A 26,295-nucleotide genomic window follows, 5' to 3' on the forward strand; every position below is an offset into this window, starting at 1 on the left:
CAGTTTATTATAGGTCTTAAATGTGCTGTTTTATACCAACTATTTATACACTTTCTATATTGCAACAAAAGTGTATAGTATATATAAATGGTAGACATATTATGCTTGTAACCACCATCCTACACTTAAAACCTTGAAATAACTCAAACAGTGCCTACAGCTACTTTACACATAAATGATTTCAAATGTTATGTGTTGATACCGCATTATTTATTTATTTTACAAAGACAGGTCCCTAATAAGAAACTAAATTCAATACAATCAAATTTTTTCTATTAGATTCCTTACAATATGATGGGTGAATCTACCATCCTGTTTGTCCTAATACATTTTTTCTCCATGCTGAATATGTACTGTAAACATGTGTCAAATGAAATTCAACAACAATTTAAAAGTTTCGATAAACATTTTGAACTGCACATATTATAACTATATTATATATTATAAATATAAGTATTGGCCTTGTAATTTTTATAAAATTGGGGTGGCAGTAAATGCGTTTCCATTAAAATTCCATTAACGCAAACTTCAGCGTTATTTTCTAAATGTCGACAAAAAATGATTACGAAATGATTGCATTTCCGTTAACCGATGTTATGCGACTAAAACTTAATGTTGTTGTCTTGCAATAAGTCCTTCCAAAAATCATGGCGGCAGACCAACATGAGGATGACTTCAAAATACCACGAGAGCGACTCAAGAGCATATAAAACAGCCGACTTATGAATCGCTTTCACGGTATTTAGATGTCATGCGCTTTTTGTGACGCAACATGAAGTCGACCACACCTCCTCTGTCTTGTCCTCCAATCAAACCTACCTGATCTCACAAATTTTGCTCAGTTTTGCGTGACGTTGTCGCGTGTTTCCACCATGTTGCGTGCCCCTGACGCGACTTTCTTTTCCGTGACAGTTTCACGTATTGGTTGCTCAACTGTTTCCTATTTTTAAACAATTGTCGCTTTGGTTTGGGGTTAGATTTGCTGTTTGCGTTACGATGTCACTTAATGTATTGGTTTATAAAAAAAAATTGTATGCTTTTTAAACCATCGGCGCCTGACGTTAGGGTTAGAGTTGGGTTTGGGTAAGGATGTCATTTTATGTAAAATAAATTTGTTCTAACCCCAACCCGAAGCGACAACTGTAAGAAAATAGGAAAAACAGCTGAGCAACAAACACGTGAAACCGCCACGGAAAAGAATGTCGTGTCAGGGGCACGTAATATGGTGGAAATACGTGACAATGTCACGCAAAACTGAGTAAAATAATGCGTGACTATTTCACATAGATCAGGTTGCATCAAACATACCACGTTATATTTAAAGAATGATCATGCAACTTTTACGCATGTCAGGTAATCTGTAAATGCAAAAAACCTGTTTCAATTGCTGTTTCTTAATATATTCCTTGTTGGAATTGTCTGAAAAACCACCTAAAAAAAAAAACATCTAGGGTAAATTTTTTTCGCAATATACTTGATGGAAGTAGGCGCATTTTTAATTTGCAATTTAAAGAGTAATGGAAACACAGGTGGTGAAATGTAAAAAGAGTTTACAGTTTTACCGTAAAAAAACACATTAAAAAAAAACCAAATGGCCATTTTAAAGCTTCTTCACAGTCACTTCAGATAGCAAAGATAAGAGAAGCATGGAGGAAATCCAACCCACATCTTTAATGGAATCTGTAAAAGAACTCACATATGACAACAAAGTACTTCAACAACAATGTCTTACAGACAAATGATTGAATGCTGAGTCTTAAAGCTGTTCTTTATCTGTTCAGGATGCCTTTAATGAAAACATGTGATCTTTAACTATACACTCTTCAACCTCTTTTGTAATTTTGACCATGTGAATCTGCAAAAAAAGCTAGTGTCAGCTAGTGTAAAAGAGCAAAGGGGTTTTCTTAAGTATAGGAACTTTGAAAGGAGTTCCCCTTATTTAAGCAAGTTAAAGTCAATTTATATACAATGACTGGAATGTAAATAACTTGGAGTTTTTTTTAACTTAACGGAATGCTTTTCAAATCCAAATCTATTAAAATGACTTGTATATTGCAAAGATTTGATTTGATTAATGATAAGGGAGCAGTCAGTGACTCCCTCACCAACTATACTTTTAGTAAACAGTTTTGCACAGGCAAAGCAGGAGATAAGGATTTCTGACTGACGATGATGTTGCCGCGGATACACTCTAAAAACAAACCCTTCTAAATAGCACTAAAAGTGGTTCTTGGCTCGTGAACCATTTTAAGTGCCATATAGCACCCATGAAGTACCTGTGTAGCACTTAAGGTGCTATGTAGAACCATATGTGGTGCTTTAGTGGTGTTATAAGACCCCTGGTTCTTCATAGGTGCTTCACAGGTGCTATAGAGCACTAAAAATGGTTCCTCAATGATTACGAGCCAAGAACCACATTCAGTGCTATTTAGCACCGTTTGTTTTTAGAGCGTATGGTAGGAGGTGGGAGGCACAAATCCATTAATAATGTTTGCAGTTGGAGACACCAGCTGTAAGTCCGTTGGACTTGTGTGCATGGCAAAGGAGTTCACGAATGTACCTGATAGTTAATGAGAAATAAGTTAAAATTTTGCTCTAAAAGTTACCCAACAAACTAGGAATTAGGGCTGTCAAAAGATTTATCACGATTAATCGCATACAAAATAAAAGTTTGTGTTTCCATAATATATTTGTGTATTGTGTGTTATTATTATGTATACACATACATGACTTTAAGAAATTATTTACGTATATTTTTTAAATGTATATATAATATCAATATGTCAAAATTTCATGTGTGTGTATATATATATATATATATATATATATATATATATATATATATATATATATATATATATATATATATATGTGTATAACTGTGTATAATTATTTTGTGTGTGTGTGTGTGTGTGTGTGTGTATGTGTGTGTATGTATGTGTATATATATATATATATATATATATATATATATATATATATATATATATATATATATATATATATATATATATATATATATATATATATATATATATATATATATATATATATATATATATATATATATATATACAATAATTATACACAGTGCACACAGATATATTATGCAAAAAACTTTTATTTTGTATGCGATTAATTGCGATTAATCTTTTGACAGCCCCATTAGGAATGCTTGTTAAGGGCTGATTTGAAGACTCTACATAACAGTAAAAAGCAAAAAACATGGGGTAGTTGTTGTTTAAAGGGACTTCTTAGCTATTCTGTTGGCTTGTATGCTAAATTTAATCAAAACTGTCTCTTAAGTTACAATATTTTTTGAAATGATGTCCTTTCAACTAAAATTACAATGTCACTATGGGTTTATGTCAGCTTTTAAATAGAGTGAACAAAGTATTTCTTTTCATAATGCAAGCAGGTTGTCACAAATTCACAAATAGAGCAATATTTATGTTTCATGTTGTATTGGTTTGATATTTTCTTGTTGCCTTTTAATTGTTTTTCATTTTGTTGTTTTGTGATCCATAACTATTTAAAGTATTCTTATGGTTTTGTTAACAGGTTTTAAATTATAATCTTAAATTATCCAAAAGTCATACCCAAACAAAAATGTACTTTATTTCGAAATAAACCTGACTATAGTGAAATGTACTGCATGTTTGACTGTCTCCACAAAGTTACAGATTGTCTATTTATTGCGATTTTAAATGATGTACTAACCCACAAAGCATTTCTTGTGAGATCTGCCCGTCTTTAACCGTGACTGTGCTGACTGAGCATTTACTCACGCTCAGACTTCAGCGTCATCACGCGTGCGCTACTGCACGTGCGCAGTGCTCGAGCTCTTTGCGAGTTTCTAGACGCGCTTAAAGTCAACAGTGATGGGTTTCCATGAGCTACATGTAAATAACAACGCAGTTTATCTCCCAGTCATAGACAATTCCGCGTGCTTAAACAACAATAGCGCCCTTGTTGTAGTGTAATGAGTACAGCAAAATGCCATTGAGATAAAAAAACGAGGCATTTGAATAACTTCAAATGTTATTGCTCAAAGACGTTTAAGTAAAACAAAGAACGCAATACATTTGACTAAAACGCGCGTGCGGAAACTGTTGCAACACAATACACGGATTACTACATTAAACAAAAGGGTAAAGAAAAACAAGCTGCCTTATTTGCCAATAGTAAAAAGATAATAAACTCATTGATACGTCAGTGCATTAGAAATGATCAGCTTTGTGCCAATATTAGCCCATTTATTACATCTGTGACATTGGAAAAGTGGATCCTAACGCACTGGGTGAGACCGAGCTTCATGTAGTTGTCAATGATTGTCAAAAAAATCATACAAAACTGTTCACTTATTGTGACGTTATGAATGAGCTCCATGCAAGTGATGTGGACACGCATGGACACCTTTATCATTTGTATAGAACAACACCGTGCGGATGTGAGCGTTTTCCCAAGCACCTTTCCCAACTCAAAAGGAAAGGCTAACTTTACGCAATATGTAATTCCTAACCGCGCCGAGAAGCCTATTTAAATGACACGGATCAATGAATAAAAGTTTGCCGTGAGAGCGCGTGCTGTGATTGGGCTGAACGGAGGGCTCGTGATGCTCGGGCACATATAAAGGGCGACCTGCGCTCCTGTCATGCACGCCGCCGGGAGAAGGAACTGATAAAGAGACTGGCCACATCACGCGCATTTTGCCAACCAAGTCACCGCGAGACAGAGATAAAGGAGCTCCTCTAATTCAATCAAAAGCCAGTGTCATTTAGTAAGAGATGCCGCTAAGGACCGGACTTTTGCTTCTCGCCGTTCTCATCGCCTCCGCGTATGAACTGGATCACAACGAATCCTATTCGCCCAGGAGAGCACGCTTCTCCGCCAACAGCCCCTGTAAGTAGGAACCGATCGGGAAATAACGAGCCGGTTTGATTCTGACACGCACGCATAGGGTTTAATTTCATGCTTGGTGAAGGGTAGATGCTGGGAGCTCCTACTGAGCTGTCATCTCCTCTGTGACTGAGCTTTTCATCCATTGCATCTATTGACCGGCTCAGTGACAGATGTATCAAATAGCCTCAGTGAATATCATCTTCATCCTTTGAGCCTGCATATAGCCGGCATACTCTAGGCTATAGATCACGCGCCTTTGAGGATTCATCTTAGCGGATGATGGTGATGATGAGAACTTGCATGATGCATTGAATGCGCGATGAATGAATGTGAATTATATTCTGCTGCGTCTTAAAATCAGTTTGGTGGCTTTCATTGTTTCTGGTGTGCTGGTGGCTTACTTCTGATAGACTTTTTGTCTATTGGACGGATCAGATTTATTGATTTTTTGCAAAATACCCCACACTGTGGCGTTTAAATACCTGTTTAAAAAGTGATACAGATGCTTTCGTTTTTTTTAATCTGGAAAGTACTTTCCAAATAGATTTAGGATGTGGATGTTTAGTGTGAATCTGGGTTAATCGTTTTCAGTAAACCACCGAGTGATTTTCTGGAAAATGAGGACTAGAGAGTAAATATAAAACGTTTTCCTCAGTGGGGTCATTATCATGCTCAGCATAGCTCAAGGGTGCTCAGACCAGCTGCTGGAAAAACTACAGTACCTTCCTGCAAAGTTTGGTTTCAGCTTTAATCAGACACACCTGAACCTGCTAACCAAAGTCTTATGGTTTATTTCAACCTTTAATAAAGCAGATCTCCAGCAGCATGATGTTCGGCAAAATGTTGCTGAACACCCAGACTCCTGTAGCTTTCACTTATTAATACTCGCAAAATGATTAATCGCGACTAATCGTTTGCAGAATAAAAGTTTTTTTTACATCATATATGTGTGTGTACTGTGCAAAATAATAATGTATGTATAAATAAATGAATACAAACACATTCATGTATATATTTAAGAAATATTTATGTATATATATAATTTATATTATATATAATTATAAATATTTAATACATAAATAGATTTTTTTTCTTAAATTATACATGCATGTGCGTGTACCTGGTTATTATCAAGATAGGAATACCAGTAAATTTGTGACCTCATGGGGACATTTTGAGGTACCCATGAGGAAACAAGCTTATAAATCAAACAGAATGATGTTTCTTGAAAAGCTAAGGTACAAGAAAGTTTTCTGTAATGGTTGGGGTTAGGGTTTGGGTTAGTGGAAGGGAGTGTATTTATATATGTGTGGGTGTGTATTATAGGTAATTATTACACACACGTATATATGATGTAAACAAAAACTTTTATTCTGCAAACGATTACTCGCGATTAATCATTTTGCAGCCCTACATCTAGTCCACATTTTTAAAAAAAATTGGTCCCAAGCTGTCATTGGGGCAGCACCCTTTAAAAATGCCCTAATACTGTATGTACCATTTATGTAAATATAGGTACCGATATGCACTATTGGTACCAATTTGAACACTTTAGGTTTTGAAAGGGTACCGCCCCAGCTAGGAACCATTTTTTTGACAGTGTATTCACAGGTGGAGGGTGTTGGAGGCTGTGCAGTTAGTTTACAAATCACTCGCCTCTATAATTTATATTAGAGGGTGAAACAGATTATTTAATCAACAGTGTGCAAACTTGAAAGGACCTGGTGCTATTCACTGTCAAAAAATTGCTTTAAAGCTAAATCTTTTCTGTCGCTGAGGTGGTACCCTCTAAAAGTTCATTTTTGTACCTTTAAAGGGACACTCCACTTTTTTTGAAAATATGCTAATTTTTCCGCAATTGAAAGTTACCAAGGGGACCATGTTACGGCAGCAAAGTCCTTGATTATTACGCCAGATTGAGAGTATAGTTTCTAGCCATATCGGTCTAGAAAATCTCAACTTTTAATTTTCTGTCCACAGTGTAACTACAGAAAAGTCAAGTTTTAATTAGGAAAAAGGTCTAAACTCTTTGGTTATATTCAGCGTGATGCTAATGGTCTAATAAAATTAAATGGACTGTGCTAACTGTGCTAAAAGTGGTAGCACCAGACCCGGAGATCGGCTGAATGGATTCCAAAACGGTAAAAATCAAATGTTTAACTTTAGGGGAGCTGGAAAATGAGCATCTTTTAAAAAAAAAAAGTGGAGTGTCCCTTTAATGTCTATACAACGAAATGAAATAATGTACCTTTTGTGTACATATAAGGACCAATTTTGTACCAGTTACAAAATATACCTTTAAAGGTACACAATATATCCGTAAAGGGATAGAATAATGTCAGTAGTTAATATGCTGTGGTGAATCGCTTGTCCGAGTGTCAAATAGTGGGCCGTGTGTGGTATGGGACATTCAGTTCCGTTCTGTCTTTGGTTGGGACGTGAAAACCTTTGTCAGACTCTGCTTGGTATTTGCATAACTTACTGTTGTACTTAGTTGCTAGGGAGATATGAACTGACTCAGTGCTTTTGAGACAAAGAGACAGTGGTGCACCAATAATTTTAAAAAGGCCAAGATGGACAATATATATACATACTTTGCGTAACAAAAATAGTTTGGTGACGTCTTCCAAAAACACGTGTCCAAAGTCATTTTTATTTAGAAGTAAAGGTTTTAGTTATTGTGCGTAAGTATTGATATACATTTAAGGTGAATTGTTTTTGTTGGTGTACCACTGAGATTAAACAGCACTTTTTACAACCGGTCTTTATCTCGTATTATTTGAAGGCTTCCTCGTCCCAATGATGATGTCATTAGATGTGTGTCGACAGGAATGTGATAAAATCACGGATGGGTAGATAATGTCTTCAAATAATAAACAAAAAGGCCAGCTGTAAATGAGTGAACTCTACCTGACATATTAAGACAATGGCAGTGCAGTCTCCGAAATCTGCCGGGTACAGCTGAGTCATGCGCCAGGGCCACGGGTTCAAGTTTGGGTCATGCGCTCTGCCAGTTGAAATCCGAACAGGTAGCAATGTTAGTGTAGAAATGAATTATTCATAACAACAATTCATCCTAATAGTCTGTATGGAAAAATGTAATATCACCCGTGAAGAAATGTGCGTAGGGGCTCTGATAACCGACCCAGTTGTGGTTTTATCGCACTTGATGCTGCCCGAGTGAGAGAGAGAGAAAAGGCAAGCACAAGACCGTGCATTGTCTATTGATGGGTTTTTTCTGTGAACTCATATTAGTTTTGACCTGTCAGGGCTCATCACCGTACCCTGAAAATTATTAGATTGAGCTGGCCAAGTTGTGTTCAAGTTTCATTAGTCGTAATATATCTAATCATCATGCCTGTTTTCCATTGCAATACAATAAGTGCTCTATGAAAGCATCAAATGAAATATCAAACCCATATTTTAGGCCCCTGACCGAGAGACAACACCTTAACTGTGTGGTCTAATTCATCCGTAACGCTGCTTTTCACTGTAATGTTACCGGTGACGTGGTGTCTGATGATGTAAAGCAGTCGCCGCCTCCCACATCACACACTACAGATTCTGATACCAAAATCGGAATAATTTAAAGGGATGGTTCACGCAAAAATGAAAATACTGTCATCATTTACTCATCTTCATGTTATTTAAACCCTGTTCAGAACACCTTTAAAACACATTCAGAACTTTATTCTGTTTTTACTATTTAAAGAGCAACTATGGTCCAATTCATGATTTTACATTTCCTTTGGTGTGTAAGTGTGAATTGGTACATGGGTGATTCTCACAAAAACTTGGTTTTAAAAATGTCAAGCATGAAAATGTAAAAATTGCTTAAATTTACTTTTTTTCCCACCAGACATTGAAAAACAAAGTCTGGAGTAAATAGGAACAGTAATTTAAAAACTTTTACTTATCATTTAACACTTTTTGTAACATAATTTAAAAAATTAGTCCTAAAAAATCTCATTACCGCAACAGTCAGAAAACATCAACACTGACATATTTTCAAAATGACATGACAAACCTGAAAGAACATAATTTGGAGATTCTGCACATGCATTTAAAATCAAAGTATTATGCTTCTATTAATTAAATTAACATTTAATAAGCATCTGTTGCGGTAATGATAATCAAAATGTCGTGTAAGCATTCTGACAAGACAATATTTCAAATTAACTGTAAAAAAATATCTTACCTGGTAGCCATCTTGAAGTAACTGGTCCATGTGCTTGGTCACTCAAAATCAAACTTTATTAAAATTCTGTATGTGTGCTTAAACTGTTCTCAAAAAGTGTTGCGGAGGATGAGAACATCAGGCATGGACACATCATTTTCCTAATTTTTCTTCATTATTATTATACATGAATATTCAGTAAATATTTTTCTGTCATCTAAAGAAGTCTAGCAAAACATCCATTAATTTTTTTTCCTAATATTTTTGTGTTAATTTGATTAAATTACAACATAACGCATGTTCAAACACAGCCGGACACATTGCGGTAATGAGAATTTCAGCAGAAAATGAGATAAAATTTCCAATTATAAATTCTTATGTTGAAATCACACATTGTGCAAGGTAGAACACAGTATTGTGTTAATTCTGATGCTTTTTAATATTACTATATTACACATTTTAAAGCTAAAATCATTAGTGCCGTGGTGTTTCAATGGTTTCGTGAGAATCACCCACATATTAACGATATGCAAAAGGTACAAACCCCTAACTATAATTTCCAACATAAATCTCTTTTCTTGGACTACAACAAACACACGGATTGTAGGCAACAGTTTAGTTCCTGGGACCGACATTATCATAATTCCTCCTGCTTGGACTTACAGCCTGTAAGTTAACTTGTGACCGAATCTTTCAAACATGGTAAGGAGCATCACATTTCCTGCTGACGTCAGAGATATTCAGACCAATCACAACGTGCAGATTAGCTGGCCAATCAACGACACAACGCTTTTCAAATTGATGGGCTTTGTACAAAATCAGAGTGTTTTAGGAAACCAGGATATTTTGGCTGCCTTCCACTCCAGTTTTAGACACACACTCACGAATTTCCCTAAACACTTCCCCTCGGGGGAATCCCTGTCGCCACTTTGAAGTGCGTTCCACTTCGTCAAGTGAACGAGGGAAGTTTATATGGACAGACCCTCACTCCCTTGATTTTGACATAGTCTACTTCATAAGTACACTTCAGGCAGATCCATATACCACAATGCAACACGATTGTGACGTCACTTCAGCAGCTCGCGCTTTGCACAGTTCAAATGATCGAAGGGTTGGTCTTCACTTTCCATATGATCAAGGGATTAGGGCGATCCATTTGAACCCACTTCAAGTGTTCCAGCAGTAGTGGGAACATGGTACAATGTTAGCAATGACGTACATCCGAGTAAACGAGACTGAGGGAAGTTAGCGAGGAAAGGTCATAAAAAACGAACTGGAACGCAGGGCTGGCGCTACAAAAATGTACGGTATGTGGAAAATAATGCGTTATTAAACCATAAACCACGCAAACACATTGTATTATACCAAATACACATAACGTTGTTATTAGCAATGAAATAGGAGCCCTTTAAATCAACTGTGTGGTTTCAACAGAGAAAGAAACTCACACAGGTTCAGAACAACATGAGAGTGAGTACATGATGACAGAATTAAAATTTTTGGGTAAACTATCCCTTTATGTTTTCGTGACATGGGGCATCTAATAGAGCCCACAGCTAAAGAGCTCATCATGAATTTGAATTAAAAATAACTCATCTAAAGACACCCTGAAGGCTAAGACATGGGTCAGCAAGAATTTATATGACCCGTACATGTACACAGACGTTCGACGCATGCACATTGCGACAAAATCTCTGAAAAAGCTAAACTAGAAACAACTAAACTAAACTGATGCCTTAAGGACAGATTTTGGTATCTTAGCAAATTCAAGCACAGTTTGAGACATTGTTGAGATTTCTGATGGATGTGTTATGATATATATACGCATAAACTATGAAAACTAAAAATAAGCCTTTAAAACATCGCGTAGCACGATGCTAAACTTCATACGACGTGCTAATGTGCACATCGAGCAAAAATGGCCTTAACAGAATGTTCATCTGAGATCTTGCCCTAACCTGCTTCTATGGACAATAGACATATTCATTGCATGACATTTGGGGGTTTCTGGTTATTTCAGAAGTCTGCCTTCTGCCAGGAGACGCCATTGAGACAGCAACACACAGTACTTTTCCTTCAGATACAGTAAAGTGAGTGTGTAACGTCATCAGTTCCTTCGGCGCACACAAGCACACTCGGTCCCTTAAGGTTCTTGCTCGCCGTGGCGTGGGATTCTGGCTTTACAGGCTACAAATCTTGTGCAGCAATGTGTTTATAATCTTTGGCACAGAACCGTTGGGGGTGGTGGGTTTGGACTTCACCGCACTGAATGTTATTGTCTTGTCACATGTAAGAGTAATGGAAAAAATGAGTCTCGTGCCAAATGTGACAGTCAGCAGAACCCAATATTGCGTAGCATACTGGCCCAACACTCCTCCCTTAACTCGCTGAGTCCCTAACTATCACCTCACAGGAGCACCCCAGAAGGTCTGCTGTGGGTTTTCTTCATTCACTGGGTCACAAGCACTTCCAAAAACAAAAAGACACAACAATTTAATTAGACTTCATATAATAATTGAATAGAAACTCACACCAATTCAAGTAGTCTAGAAGTGTAGTAACAATGTACTATTAACTTAGAACTTACTCAAAATTGTACAAAATGGGGTGATTTGTACCATTTATGTACATGTATGTATACAGTTGGTACCAGTAGAGACAGTGTATAGTTCTTAATGTTATCTAAACATCCGATTGGCAGGGACGGTTGTAATGAGAACATGTCCCCTTAAAAAAGGATCTCCCGCTACGCTTTTTGTTTCCCTTGCAAGAGAGCAGAAGAATTCATTACTTGGTCTAAATGCTTTCACAAGTTCACTGCTAAAAAAAGTAAGGTGCTTAAAAGGTTCTTCACAGGGATCACTACAAAGAACCTTTTGTGAAACAAAAAACTTTATTTTTAAGAGAATAATACACATATGTTCCTCCTTAAATCATTTCTCATGAGAACATGTTGTAGGATTATTGATGCTGTAAGTAATGTTTTACAGAATGACAGGCAAAAAATGTCCCCAAAGTAAAATATAACACTTAAATAGGTGATACTGTAGGAGATATAAAAATATATAAGGCCCTGGTCTGGTTCTTTGTGGACCTGTGCTAAAAGTGCATAATACAGAACCAGGCCATTGAGGTTGTGGAGAGGACAGGAAAAGAGACTCACATCTCCTACATGAGCAGATCCTGCAGACATGTTTAGGCTAATTCACACTGATCCAGCAAAAAACAACAAACTATTTCACACTGATCCAACAAACACCCATAACCTAATTCACACGGATCCAACAAATGCCAACCAACACCAGCAACCTGATTCACATTGATAAAAGAAAGACTTTCTTACTTAGTATTTTTGTCTTGATTTTTTTGTAAAAATATCTAAAAATTCTTAAATTAAGACGTATTTTCTTGATGAGCAAAATAACCTAGGGAAAAAAGTCTAGTTTTTAGACAACAAAAACATAAACTTTAAGTAAATTAATGCTTAAAACAAGCAGATTGGCAGATTTTTTTTGCTTGTTTTAAGAACTAATTTGCTTAAATTTTATATTTTTGTCTAAAAACTAGACTTATTTTCCTAGGTTATTTTGCTCACCAAGAAAATACATCTTAAATTAAGAATTTTTAGATATTTTTAGTAAAAATCAAGACAGAAATACTAAGTAAGAAAGTCAATACCAATAACCTAATTCACACTGGTTTAGTAAATGCCAACAAACACCAACAACCTGATTCACACTGATCCAACAAATGCCAACCCACATCGATTCACACTGATCCAATAAACACCAACACAAACCGATCAACACCAACAAACTGATTAACACTGATCCAACAAATGCCAAAAAAACACTAGTAAACACCAACTAGCTGATTGACACTGATTCAACAAACATCAATTAGCACCAACTAACTGAGTCACACTGATTCAGTAAACACAAACCTACTTATTTACACTTATCCAACAAACACTAACCAAAACAACCAACAAACTAATTCAAACTGATCCACCAAACAGCACCAAACTGATTCACACTTATCTTACAAACACAAACCAACTGATTTACACTGATCCACCAAATGGCAACAAACTCATTCCTAATGATCCAAGAAACACAAACCAAATGATTCACACTGATCCAACAAATGCCAAAAAACACTAGTAAACAACAATGAACTAATTGACGCTGATTCAACAATTATCAATTAACACCATCTAACTGAGTCACACTGATTCAGTAAACACCAACCAAATGATTTACACATATCCAACAAACACCCACCAAAACAACCAACAAACTAATTCACACTGATCCACCAAACAGTAACAAACTGATTTACACATATCCAACAAACACCAACAAACTAATTTACACTGATCCAACAAACACCAACCAACTGATTTACACACTTATCCAACAAACACCAACCAACTGATTTACACTGATCCACCAAATGGCAACAAACTCATTCCCAATGATCCAAGAAACACAAACCAAATGATTCACACTGATCCAACAAATGCCAAAAAACACTAGTAAACAACAACGAACTAATTGACGCTGATTCAACAAATATCAATTAACGCCAACTAACTGAGTCACACTGATTCAGTAAATACCAACCAAATGATTTACACATATCCAACAAACACCAACCAAAACAACCAACAAACTAATTCACACTGATCCACCAAACAGTAACAAACTGATTGACACATATCCAACAAACACCAACAAACTAATTTACACTGATCCAACAAACACCAACAAACTAATTCACACTGATCCAACAAACAGTAACAAACTGATTCACATTGATCCAACAAACACCAACCAACTGATTTACACATATCCAACAAACACCGACAAACTAATTAACTCTTTCCCTGCCAGCATTTTTCATGATTTTCACAAAAGTTTAATGCCTTCCAGAAAATGCTTCTTTTTAAATATATAAACATACAATATATGAAATAAAAGAACAGACCCTCTGCTTTCAAACAAAAAATCTGTTTCATCCTACCTTCATGTGTTCTGTTTTTATCACCTCTCAAATATGTGTAGGTTTCATCAAAAACACCAAATTTTGAGCAAAAAGCTGAGATAATTCCATTTTTGTAAAGGACTTTTGATAGAGATCAGATGCAGAGCGATCTTTAAAACATACACGGACATACAGCTGTTTGCCCTAGGGCAATACTTTTTTATAAGTTGCGGATTAGCGCCACCTGGTGGATAATATCTTGTCAATGGCGGGGAAAGAGTTAACACTGATCCAACAAACACCAACCAACTGATTTACACATATCCAACAAACACCAACAAACTAATTTACACTGATTCACCAAATGGCAACAAACTGATTCCCAATGATCCAACAAGCACTAACCAAATGATTTGCACGTATTCAACAAACGACAACAAACACCAACAAACTAATTCACACTGAGCCAACAAACTCAACAAACTAATTTATTCAAAATGTTGACGATGGTTGGAGTTTGTTGGATTAGTGTGAATTGACCTTTAGAGCAAATGTATACTACTATAATTGGAAATAATTGGCTTGTGGGATGGTAAAAAGCCTGGTGCGTTTGTTTCTTTGTATTGGTGTTTGAGTAACTGTGAACAATTTCTCTGAAGTTCTGCAAATTCCTTTTACTGTCTTTCTAATTCAAATAGCAATTCAGTTCAATTTATGAAGGTGCCTATTCATAAATTCTGAATGCACTGGATACAATTCTACCCAAGAATGTCTTTAATTATTTCCAATGTGCACCATTTAAATTGTGATTTCCTTTTTAGCTGATGTGGCACGTTGCTTGAACAGCGCCCTCCAGGTGGGTTGTGGTGCCTTCGCTTGTCTTGAAAACTCAACGTGTGACACAGACGGCATGCACGACATCTGCAAGTCCTTCCTTTATAGCGCTGCTAAATTCGACACTCAGGTATGTACATTTGTATAAAATCCCATTGAAATGCATCAGTTCTACAAAGGGTAGACAATATCCTATTGATGTCAAAGACACTTTATTCGGTGAGCATAAGATAAATCTATAATGCAACAGGATCAAGTGAATCCCAGTGAATTGCTGCTGACATCCTTGAAAAGGGAGTGTAGCTCTGAAAGGCCACGCAGAGTTATTGTGGTATAGTTTAATGAATATTTATTACAGTACATGGCTTTTCCACCCAAAAAGGATAGATGGATGGATGAATGCAGTGACTGAGTAGCATGTGATGATCTGATTTACTTTATTAGGTTCATCATGCAAGGATGCACCGATACAAATATCGGTGCCGATACCGATATTCGATTACTTTGAATGACATCTAGCGATACCGATAGATACTGATAGTTTTGCATTTACTCCTTGTTTGAAATGATCATCCCATGAAATCCTAGAAAGCATGCAATTCTGTTGTCATTGTGACCCAATATAAAATAATCACCGATAGTGGAAAATAAAGCTTTTATCTGCCAATACCGATTATATGCCGATATATTGGTGCTGGTTCAGATAAATCAGTTTAAAGATTCATATCACTTGTTTAGCATAGGGTTTCATCTTATTTCCGCAGGGCAAGGCTTTTGTGAAGGATAGCTTGAAGTGCATCGCCAATGGCATCACCTCCAAGATCTTTCTAACAGTCAGACGGTGTTCTACCTTCCAAAGGATGATTTCTGAAGTTCAAGAGGAGTGTTATAGCAAGTTGGACATTTGCACAGTGGCCAAATCAAACCCAGAAGCCATTGCAGAGGTGGCTAAATTACCAAACCACTTTCCAAACAGGTGTTGTTCTTTTTCGGTTTGCATGCAAATCTTAAATGTATTTCTACTGTATAACGCACTAATTTGTTGTTGACATATTAGCTCATTGTAAATGATCTCTTTGCAGGTTTTATGGGAAACTATTGCAGAGTTTGATGGAGTGCGACGAGGAAACAGTGGACCTGGTGAGGGCGAATCTGTTGACCCGATTAGGGCCTGAGATCGCCACGCTCTTCCAGCTACTGCAGAACAAGCCGTGTCCGTCTGCCGCAGTACCTACTGGAGCGGAGACTCGTGGTGGGTGGCGATGGTCTGTAAGTCCCCACGGATACAAGAACCAGCCAAATCTACGCAACAGAGATGCCTCGAATCTTTTTGGCAAGAAACGCAACATCGGCGACAGCTCGTAACTTCAGACCGATTCGCTGGTCCAAACCTAGCCATCAAGCTAACATACACAAGCGCAAAGTGAAAACACACAAAAAAAAGAAAGCAAGACAAAAAAGTGGTTTATTTTTCAAGGCTATACAGGGACACATTCCTTCTCAACTGGAAAAAGGCATGTACCAGTCCAAAAAACATCTGGAATGTTTAAGTCTATGTTTGTCACTTCATATTTGATGAAAAGAGTTTCGTTATCAGGATTCTGGTGTGCTTCATGCGCAGGGAAAGCGATGTTGGGAATCATCGAAACATTCAGGTCATTATGTAGAGAGCTCTTAGATAGACTTATTTTCATGAAAATATCTATAGAAATATAAAAAGGAAAATAATATCATATAAATCAATAGCCATTTGTATTTGAAATATATCTTACAGAGATTACAGCGAAGAAAAATGTATGTGTGTGTATGTGTATACTGAATCTATCGTTGATGTGAAATAGTCCGCATGTGCTATATAGAAATAAGATTGTACTATTTATTTATTAACAGATATTTTACTATATTAGCTGTTAATCTCAGATTGCCACTAGCCTTTGTGAGTCTCCCATTTGGCGAGAGTTATCTTCTAATATCTATGTGCAGGAATTCATTGAAATACCAAAAAACACTACATAAATACAGCCACGTCACAGTGGATGACCGATCATTATATAACAAAATATCCAGTTGCACAGGAAGGGATATTCCTTTAAAAAATGCATAATTACGTAAACGTAGCTAGCATTTTTTATTTGAATATATTTTCTTAACTCTCGGATTCCAATGCTATTTCATGGCAATTCGTACGTATTTTACGAGGTGGTGAAATTCATATTAATTCGTGTACATGTATGAATGATTTGTCTTTTTCCGCTTTTACGTTGGGGGGGCGGGTTAGGAGTGGGTTTTCTTTATTTTTTTTTATTTGTTTGTTTTCGTATGAATTAGCCAACTCGTAAAATATGTACGAATTCTCGCAAGATCAGGCTGGATTGTCCCACCGAATAAAAAAATAATAACTCATTATCTGTTATAGTAGTGCAATGCAAAAATAAACCGGTAGCGCACTACTTGAAGAGGTGTTCATAAGACTGACATGACACCTTCATAATCATGACATACACGTCTCTAGAACATGAGGGAGATTTTTGTGCACATTTGTGACAGCTGTCATTAGGTGACATTTGTTCAATCAATGCAAGGATGACATTGTTTGAGATGTCTTTGTTATGACAACTTGAAATAAACCAAAACATCATAACTAATCTGTCATAAACATGACATAGCAGAATAATTTTCAAACTTAAGAAACTACCTAGCTTTATGGGTTAACATTACATTAAAGGAATAGTCTACTCATTTTCAATATTAAAATATGTTATTACCTTAACTAAGAATTGTTGATACATCCCTCTATCATCTGTGTGCGTGCACGTAAGCGCTGGAGCGCGCTGCGACGCTACGATAGCATTTAGCTTAGCCCCATTCATTCAATGGTACCATTTAGAGATAAAGTTAGAAGTGACCAAACACATCAACGTTTTTCCTATTCAACACGAGTAGTTATACGAGCAAGTTTGCTGGTACAAAATAAAACGTAGCGCTTTTCTAAGCGGATTTAAAGGAGGAACTATATTTTGTGGCGTGGTGGCACTTTTGGGAGTACTTCGACTCGGCGCAGTAACACCCTCCCTCTCCCATTATGAGAGTGAGAAGGGGAGCGGACTTTTCAGGCGAGTCGAAGTGCTCCCAGGGGTGCTGTTGCGCCGTGAAGTGTAGTTCCTCTTTTAAATCCGCTTCAAACAATGTCATCTTTGCATTAAAAATGACAAATGGCGCCTGGTGACGGTTGTCATGGATGTGCATAAAATCTCTTTCATGTTCATGAAATGTGTCATGTCAGGCTTATGAACACCCCTTCAAGTAAAGTGTTACCAAATAAATTTGAGGAGGAAATTCAATTCTAAGCCCAGAGCTACATCTACAGTAAACACAGATTTTGGCCAACTTGTTGGACAGATGAACAAGTTTCTCCCTGTTGAATATGACATTCAGAAGTGTTTAACTACGCTGATTCCAGTGTTGCAGAGACACGAGAAAAACCTGTCTATTTAAAAAAGCATATTCATTGACTAATATTTATTTTCTTACTATATTATTTAAGTGTTTATTTTATTATTTCTTTGGGCAATATTAGTACATTCAGCAAGCATTAGTTTACAGATACTGTGCTTTTTTGGTGCGTTTTGTTGCTTAGTGTCCGTTTTTTTGGGAGCTATTTTAAATGTATTTAATCTGTCTGGCATTCTCTGAGCTCTTCTTAGTTGACTGTACAAGGCCCATGTTATGACTCTGTGCTGGTCATAGGGGAACACAAGTCAGGTCACCTTTTTGGCGAATGTTATACGGGACCACTATAATGCACATATTTTAAAACCTTTCTCGAGCGTTGCCACATACTGTGTTGTCATGCAGGGTGATTTAGTTGTTTCGAGTATATTATTAGCTTTAAAGGAGATGACATCCAGTATTTCCTAGCTGGTTTTGCTTTGATAATAATGATAGACACATTAAACAGAACATTTCGGGCAGTCACAGCAAAGTGTTTTCTGGAGCCATTCTTGACACTATGCAATATACAAGGCCTATTTCTCTTAAGAGTGGTGAGGGGGAGATCTATTCGCTTCTTGGGATTGTTCGGATTAGCAAAGATTTGAGAGCAGAGAGATGCTTGTGTTGGGCTGGGGGCTTTGAATCCAATCAAACTACCGCAAAACCACTTTTGGTTATTCCCATCCAAAAATGAATTCCATGGCGAAGAAACCATCTCACCACTGAGTGACTTAACCATTTAACCAATGTTCATCCTTAAATAAGTCACTTTTGCTTAGGCATTAAAGTAAGTGTTCGTGCTGCCTTAAAATTTTGACTTAATTCACACTGTAAAAATTTGCTGTAATTATGCAGCTGGTTCCCAGTAACTTACTGTAGAAGATAAAGACTAAAAATATTTCTTGTTCATTTAACTTTGAACTAACTGTTGCCAGTAAATAACATAAATGTAAAATCTACAGTAAGTTACTGGCAGCTGCCAGTAATGCCCAGTAATACTGTAATTTCTACAGAGATTTTTTACAGTGCAACTTATTAGTTAACTCAAAAATCTAAGGCATCACAAACACTCACAATTTTTAAGTTGAACCAACAAATATTTTTTTACAGTGTGGTGAACTCAGACAGGTGATATTGTGGTGTTAATACAGAAGTTTGTTTGAATTAGACCCAAAGAGTTACTGTAAGAGAGACGGGCAGAATGACTGTTTTCCTTAAACCAAATGATCTGCAAATCTAAAACTAATTCACCAAACTATGCAATAATATCTAGTAAGATTTCATTAAAAGGGGCCATTTCAGTTTTGAAACTCAAACAGTAGCGTTTTCTTCTCCTATAAGAGATCAGATTCCCAGTAATATTGTCTTTCAATATTAACAATCTTGTTGTTTTCTATTTATGTAATTTTTTTTATTTCTAGTTTCATTCTTGTTTATTTGATGTTCCTGATTTGGCCAAAATGGTTATCCTTAGTTAACTTTGTATATGTTTAAATGTGTCCTTAGGTTCTCTCTTAAAGGGATAGTTCACCCAAAAATGAAAATTCTCTTATCATTTACTCACTTTCATGTTGTTGCAAACCTGTATGGATTTCTTTGTTCCGCTGAACACAAAGGAAGATATTTTGAAGAATGTTTGGAACCAAAATAGTGAAAAGCCTTCAACTCATACCCGAAATGTCACCTCTGCATTTTACCCATCCCAGTGAGTATTTAACACACACACACACACGCCCCGAACCGGCAACTCTCGGGTTACAAGCCAGACTATCTATAACCACTAGGCTACAACTGCCCCTGTGATCTGGGGCACCATTGACTTCCATAATAGGTAAAAATAAAACCATTGAAGTGAATGGTGCCCCAAATCAAAATATCTTCATTTGTGTTCATCGGAACGGGGACATTTGTACAGGTTTGTAACAACTTGAGGGTGTATAAATGATGACCGAATTTTCATTTTCCAGTGAACTATCCCTTTAATATATGCACTTTCTGTCTAATAGGACCACTGTAAAAGGGCATTGAAGCATTTTTAAAGTATGAACCTTAATTCTGAATTCAGACACGTGAATAGCTGCTGTGTTCTTGTTCAATAGGATGTAGTGGCATAGTGAGGACTTTTTGTTTTGTTTGGAAATATGATATGAGACGATATCGCAATCTATTAAACACCAAGGACATTCCTGTACCAAACAGTTGCTGCTAAACTGATTTCCAACCCCACTGTGTTATGTTAAAGCTTTTCTTACTATTAAAATTTGTCCTGCTTTCACTGTGTGCTCATCCCCTTGGTTCCCAATGGGTAATAAACATTTTCATTTACCAGTGGCCGAATAAGCACAGTTATGGAGGTATCTCATACCATCTCCAGTGAGTGCACACGTTTGCTTCAACCCAGCTATAGTTCATCAGATCTCGCATTGAAGCAACATATGATTGGTGGTATGGCCGCTTTGTTATCTTTACATTATTAAAGTGTGTTGTACACTTAAATGTCAATGTACGTTAATCTGTTAAGTTATTATTACATTACATTTGTTAGACTGCTGTGGATACAATAATTGTTCTCGGTCATACAAAGCCTCCGCTAGCTCACCATGTTATTCATATTGTGAGGATTTTCGAAATGTAATGGATTTTGTAAACTTCAGAGAATGTATATTTTATCAAATGTCTGTATATGGTTCAAAGGGATGCCTAAAGAAAGTTTATCGCAGCCCATATGAACTTGAATAGCATTGTGTCCTTATCACGGTGGATTTATGGTGGATTAGCCAAGCTTGGAGACTGACCCTTCTTGTTGCCAAATTTATATAACCACTGCCTCAAGGAAACATTTCGACGTCTAGTCTTGGAATTGAATTGAACGTTCATTGCCTATGTAGAATAGAAACGATTGAAGCTATGTGTTTGATAGATTTGTCACAGTAACATGTTTCAGGTTAGTTTAGCCCTCACTTAATAATGTCATTTTATGTCATTGAAAACTACAGAATGCACTACAACAGAGACGATCTGTTCATACAGGTTCTTTACAATCTCTGATTCACCAAGAATTGGTGATATTTCCTCTTTGACCCAGGGCCATGTTAACCAGGCTACATAAGCCATTAAAACTGTATGGTACTCGCTCTTCTCAAAACTTGAAACCACTTCTCATATTCCTGTTTAAGATGTTACAAATAAATGTTATTTTTTCAGAGATTTATGTGCCCTTTCGAGTTGCAGTTTGAAACCAAAATAAGTCAAGGTTGTTGTGCAAGGCATTTTATTTAAGGCATTCTCTTGTTTTGTCCCTAGGGTTACATATGATGGAAATTTGTGATTGATTTGCACTTTATTCTAAACTCATACACATATATACCTGTGTGTGTATATATGTGCTGGGTTTCTCTGTGTGCTGACAGATTAACAAAAGATACAAATGCATCAACTATGTGTCTTTTACGGTGTATTAATAAACTATGATCAGATCTGACATACGGTAGTGTCATATTTGTGTTCTTGATTTTATGCGTATTTGAGATTATATGCATATTTGCATGAAGACTTCAAGGACATGCAAAGAACGAAAACACCAGATTTACTAAATTTCTGCGAGTGATTTACAGTAGTAACAAGTATAGGTGCATTGTGTAACTTTTAGAAAAATCTCTTGATAGAAATGCAATGTAATATACATAACTATATTATTAGTGGTGTATAAAGACCTTACATAATTAACTGTATTGTTTTTATTATCTGAGAATGAGATGTTTTTTTCTACATACACCGCAGGTCCACTGAGACTTCGTTTACACTGCAAACATTAATGCTCAATTCTGATTTTTTTTGCTCAGATTTTTTCTTTGACTGTTCACACAATGTGGCTAAAATCAGACAGCTGTGTGAACTGTTTGTGGTCCTGAAGTGCATCGCATGCGCAAAAGAACAATACTACATTACGCGCAACACGCGGTAATACGGAAATTAACGTGCAGACTACCGAGCGGGTGTTGTGAACTTCATAGCCTACAGAGATGCGCAGACCGGCTTTTTTATCTCAGTTCCGTGGGAGCAAACGATACGAGCCGAGGCAGTCTGTTCCCGGTCACGTGCAGGTCCGTCATCTGGACAACGCTTCAGGAAAGTCAAACACACTTATTCGCATGTTAGGGGCTTTCATGTATAAGGTGATGTGCAACAAAAGCTTAATATTTAATGTTCTTGAATGTTTTTAAGTGGTTTTGCAAACATGCCGTTGGTGCATATTTCTGCAATTGTGACGCACATCAATCTAGAATGACGTAAAAGTCGCATGAATTCCAAAATGACTGTTCAGACTGAGGTCACATTGCAAAACATCCGACCTGTATCTGATTTAGAACCACATATGGAAGTGTCTCAAATCAGAATCGAAAAGATCAGATTCCATGTGGTTTGTGCTGTTCACACAGTCATACAAAGAGACAGACATGGGTCACGAGCAGAAAATCGGATTTTGATGACAGTGTGAACGTAGTCTTATATGGAAGTCATGTTTCTACTTTAGCCCTAAAAACACAACAACCCATCTTCCAACCCATAAGATTGTTATGGTCGTTTGTCCATTCCCCCAAATACGACCAAAAGATGTGTTTACTAAATTAGCGCCTCTATCGGCAGCAGGTGAAACTTAATCTACACTGTAAAAAAATCCGTAAAAATTGCAATGTTACTGCAGCTGGGTTGCCGGTAATTTACCGTAGATTTCAATTTATGTTATTTACTGGCAGGAGTTTGTTCAAAGTTAAATACATTTTAAATATTAACAAGTACATATTAACTATACAATAACAGCCTCATACAAAGCATTCTGGGAACCAGAAATCATCATCAACCTTTTTTTGGTTTTTGCTTCAGATTTTGTTTCCCAGAATGTTTTGCTTGATGCTTTTTTTTAGTTTTGCTCTGTAAAGACAAAGACTTGTTAATGTTTGATGTTCATTTGGCTTTGAACGTAATGTTGCCAGTAGATAACATACATTTAAATTTACGGTAAGCTACCGGCAACCCAGCTGCAATTTTTACGGATTTTTTTTACAGTGTATTATATATTGGAATATAATTTTGCAATGATGTGTGACGTAATGGTTTATTATTGGCTGTTAAGTGCTCGAGTCAACATTCCGGGTCACGCTGTATGTGAGAGACATAACACGAGGTGAACTGCTATCTGCCGGAGTTCAAAATAAAGCTTATATTTGAGTTCGTAAAAGTGCCATCTTTTTGTATCATGACAGTTGACATGCGTTGGGATATGTTTTTTTTATTAAATTGCCAGGATTAATTGTAATTAAATTTAGGGATGCAACGAATCCAGGATTTGGTGGGAAAAAAATCTAGGATTCAGTATTTGGCCGAATCCATTTTTTTACACCGAACCGAACCCTAGGCTTGCACTACGCTGGTCGACGTCATGCGGCCATTGATAACATACATCGGGTGCTGACGTGGAGATAAGCTTTATCTTTCGGTGAGCCTTAGGGGCAGTTCACATTTCGCGGACACGAGCGTGTTGCACCGCACCGCTTTCATTAGGTTTATGGTAATTGTCAAAATTGTTTTTCCCACTCGTCATCCTGGCATAACGTTGCCTATCCTTTTTTTTACAGTTAAAATTAAATAAAATGAAAAATACACTGCTGTGGACGTTGTTTACTTCATTAATAATAAGGATGCGAATAGGATTCGGTATTCGGTTTCGGACGAATCTTAAACAGTGGATTCGGTATTCGGCTGAACCCAAAAAATCTGGATTTGGTGCATCCCTAATTAAATTACACAATGCACTATTCCGGCATTTAGGGCAAATAACGGACCCATTTATTTATTGTATGATAAAACACAGCATACAAAACAGTCACAACTTTATTCAAAAAGTACTTAAAATACTCCAAGTGTACAGAGGTCAAATGATCGATTTCTATGAAGAAAAGATGTAAAAGTGATTACAATCCAATATAAATATCAGATCTGGTGTACTTGTTCAAAAGAAGAAGCGATGATACATCATCTTTATTTGTGAAATAGCATTTGCTCTCGTGTGTCTCGTGACCGATTGCAGAATGTGGAGCGCTATTGGCTGTCATGACCGACTGCGTCATGTCTTAAAGGAACCACCCAGATTTTGTGATTTTAGCTTATTCACCATTTCCCCCAGAGTTAGATAAGTCCATACATACCTTTCTCATGCGTGCTGTAACTCTATTTGACCACCATTAGCTTTAGTGGCTCACTGGAAGTCATAAACCTGAAAGCTCAAAGATGGCAGAGCCCACATTTACGTCAAGAAACAGGTGGATAGGTCGAAAATAACAAAGACATTTTAAGAGTTTAAGGATGAGATTAGATGCTGCAAAATATCTTTTAAACCATAAATGTTTATGAAACTATTTTTACATTTACAAATGCAGAAAATGAAACGGGCTTAATCTGACAGCAAAAAACTTTATAACATAACCATAGGTTGTATAAGCTGCTGGCCACTAGAGGGCACTAATCGTTTACACACCTTGATGTCACATGTCGTAATATGGTGCTTGCACAAATTAACTTTTAGGTTGTTAATTTTGGAGGACAGTCTCGAAGACAAAGCTGCTGTGTTTTTTCATGTTGTTATGTGTTTGTCCTGTGGCGACTATGGTAGCTTCACTGTGCAATTCGTAACCCTACACTCACATTAGCTACAAAAGTGAGCGGCACCGACGACACGCACCCACTTTATGGGCGTTCCTTAGCTAGTATCTAAAAGCGGTATCAAAAGTCACTTAAGAGGTATTGTTAAGTTACAAGAACAATGTTTTTGGATTTAAAAGTTTTTATTTCTCAATAAAAGTAACACAATATATGAGATAAAATGCCAAACTTATCAGATATATACAGAAATACGCATTTTCCGCCATCTTGAATTATTTTCTTCTACTCGGCCACAGACCTACGTCACGTTGCCCCTTCACTCCGATTGGCAGTCGCTTTGTCGCATCGCTCAGCATTTGCATAAAATAGCCTGCTTGTCTATTTTGGCCCCACCTTGGTCGCGCAGCAGCGAGCTCGTCGCTTGTCGCTGGCAAACGGCCACTCCCATTGAAAATGAATGGTAGCCTGTCGCTCTGTCTCTGACTCTTGTAGCTAATGTGATTGGGGGGTAAGGGAGTGGTGAGCTCTGGACTGCGCCGCTGGTTGCGATTCACAGTCCGCTAGATGCACTAAAAATTTACACACTGGTCCTTTAAAAAAACAAATTTCCTTTCCATAATGACCAACGCAATCTACCAAGAGCAGCGCAAATTAGCATAGGGTTTAAGACATGCTTTATTTAGTACTGTATGTACAAAGAACTATTAGAATATGATACTTCATAACTTTTACTTAAGTTGTAAGGTAATTAGTGTCATTTTTGCAGTAAGGTACCTGTATTTTTTATAAGTTTGGTCAAAACTTAAAATAGTAGGTTGAATTGACTTGCAAAACCAAGTTGATTTAACTTCATGCTGCATTTTTTAACAATAGATAGATGAATAGATATGCTTTTAAAAGTTGCGAAAGACCGTCTGTACGACAGTCCAGAAGATGCTTAAAATACGTCTGACTGTGACGAATCAGCAACAGGGCTATGTGCTCCTTGTGCCTTTGGTAATGAACTTTCCTAACTCGCTTCACAAACGCGCTGAAACTGCAAAGTGGGCTCCGTTCTGTTCCATAAAGAGGCCTGGGGAAAGGAAGTGAGCCGTGCATGAGAGATGAGCCGAAGCGAGGCAGAACCAGGCAGCCGCTATCTCTAGCAGTGGGGAGGGAGATAATTTCATGGTAATTTGGACGAGTCCTGAAGGGTTTTTCTCATTTTATGCACAAGCTCACAGGAGTAGGTGCGCCGGCTCGGC

The 26,295-nt window shown here is 36.9% G+C and overlaps 1 protein-coding gene across 1 annotated transcript; it reads left to right on the forward strand.

The window, feature by feature from the left end:
• The first annotated feature begins 4,457 nt into the window (after positions 1–4,457).
• stc1 (stanniocalcin 1) lies at positions 4,458–21,872 on the forward strand. Its single transcript, XM_055167556.2, has 4 exons — positions 4,458–4,902; positions 14,887–15,029; positions 15,664–15,875; positions 15,982–21,872. Exons 1-4 carry the CDS (start codon positions 4,788–4,790, stop codon positions 16,262–16,264), a joined length of 753 nt encoding a protein of 250 aa, XP_055023531.1. The 5' UTR covers positions 4,458–4,787; the 3' UTR covers positions 16,265–21,872.
• The last annotated feature ends 4,423 nt before the right edge of the window (positions 21,873–26,295 follow it).

Source organism: Misgurnus anguillicaudatus, chromosome 5 (genome assembly GCF_027580225.2).
Source record: "Misgurnus anguillicaudatus chromosome 5, ASM2758022v2, whole genome shotgun sequence".
Lineage (NCBI taxonomy): Eukaryota > Metazoa > Chordata > Actinopteri > Cypriniformes > Cobitidae > Misgurnus > Misgurnus anguillicaudatus.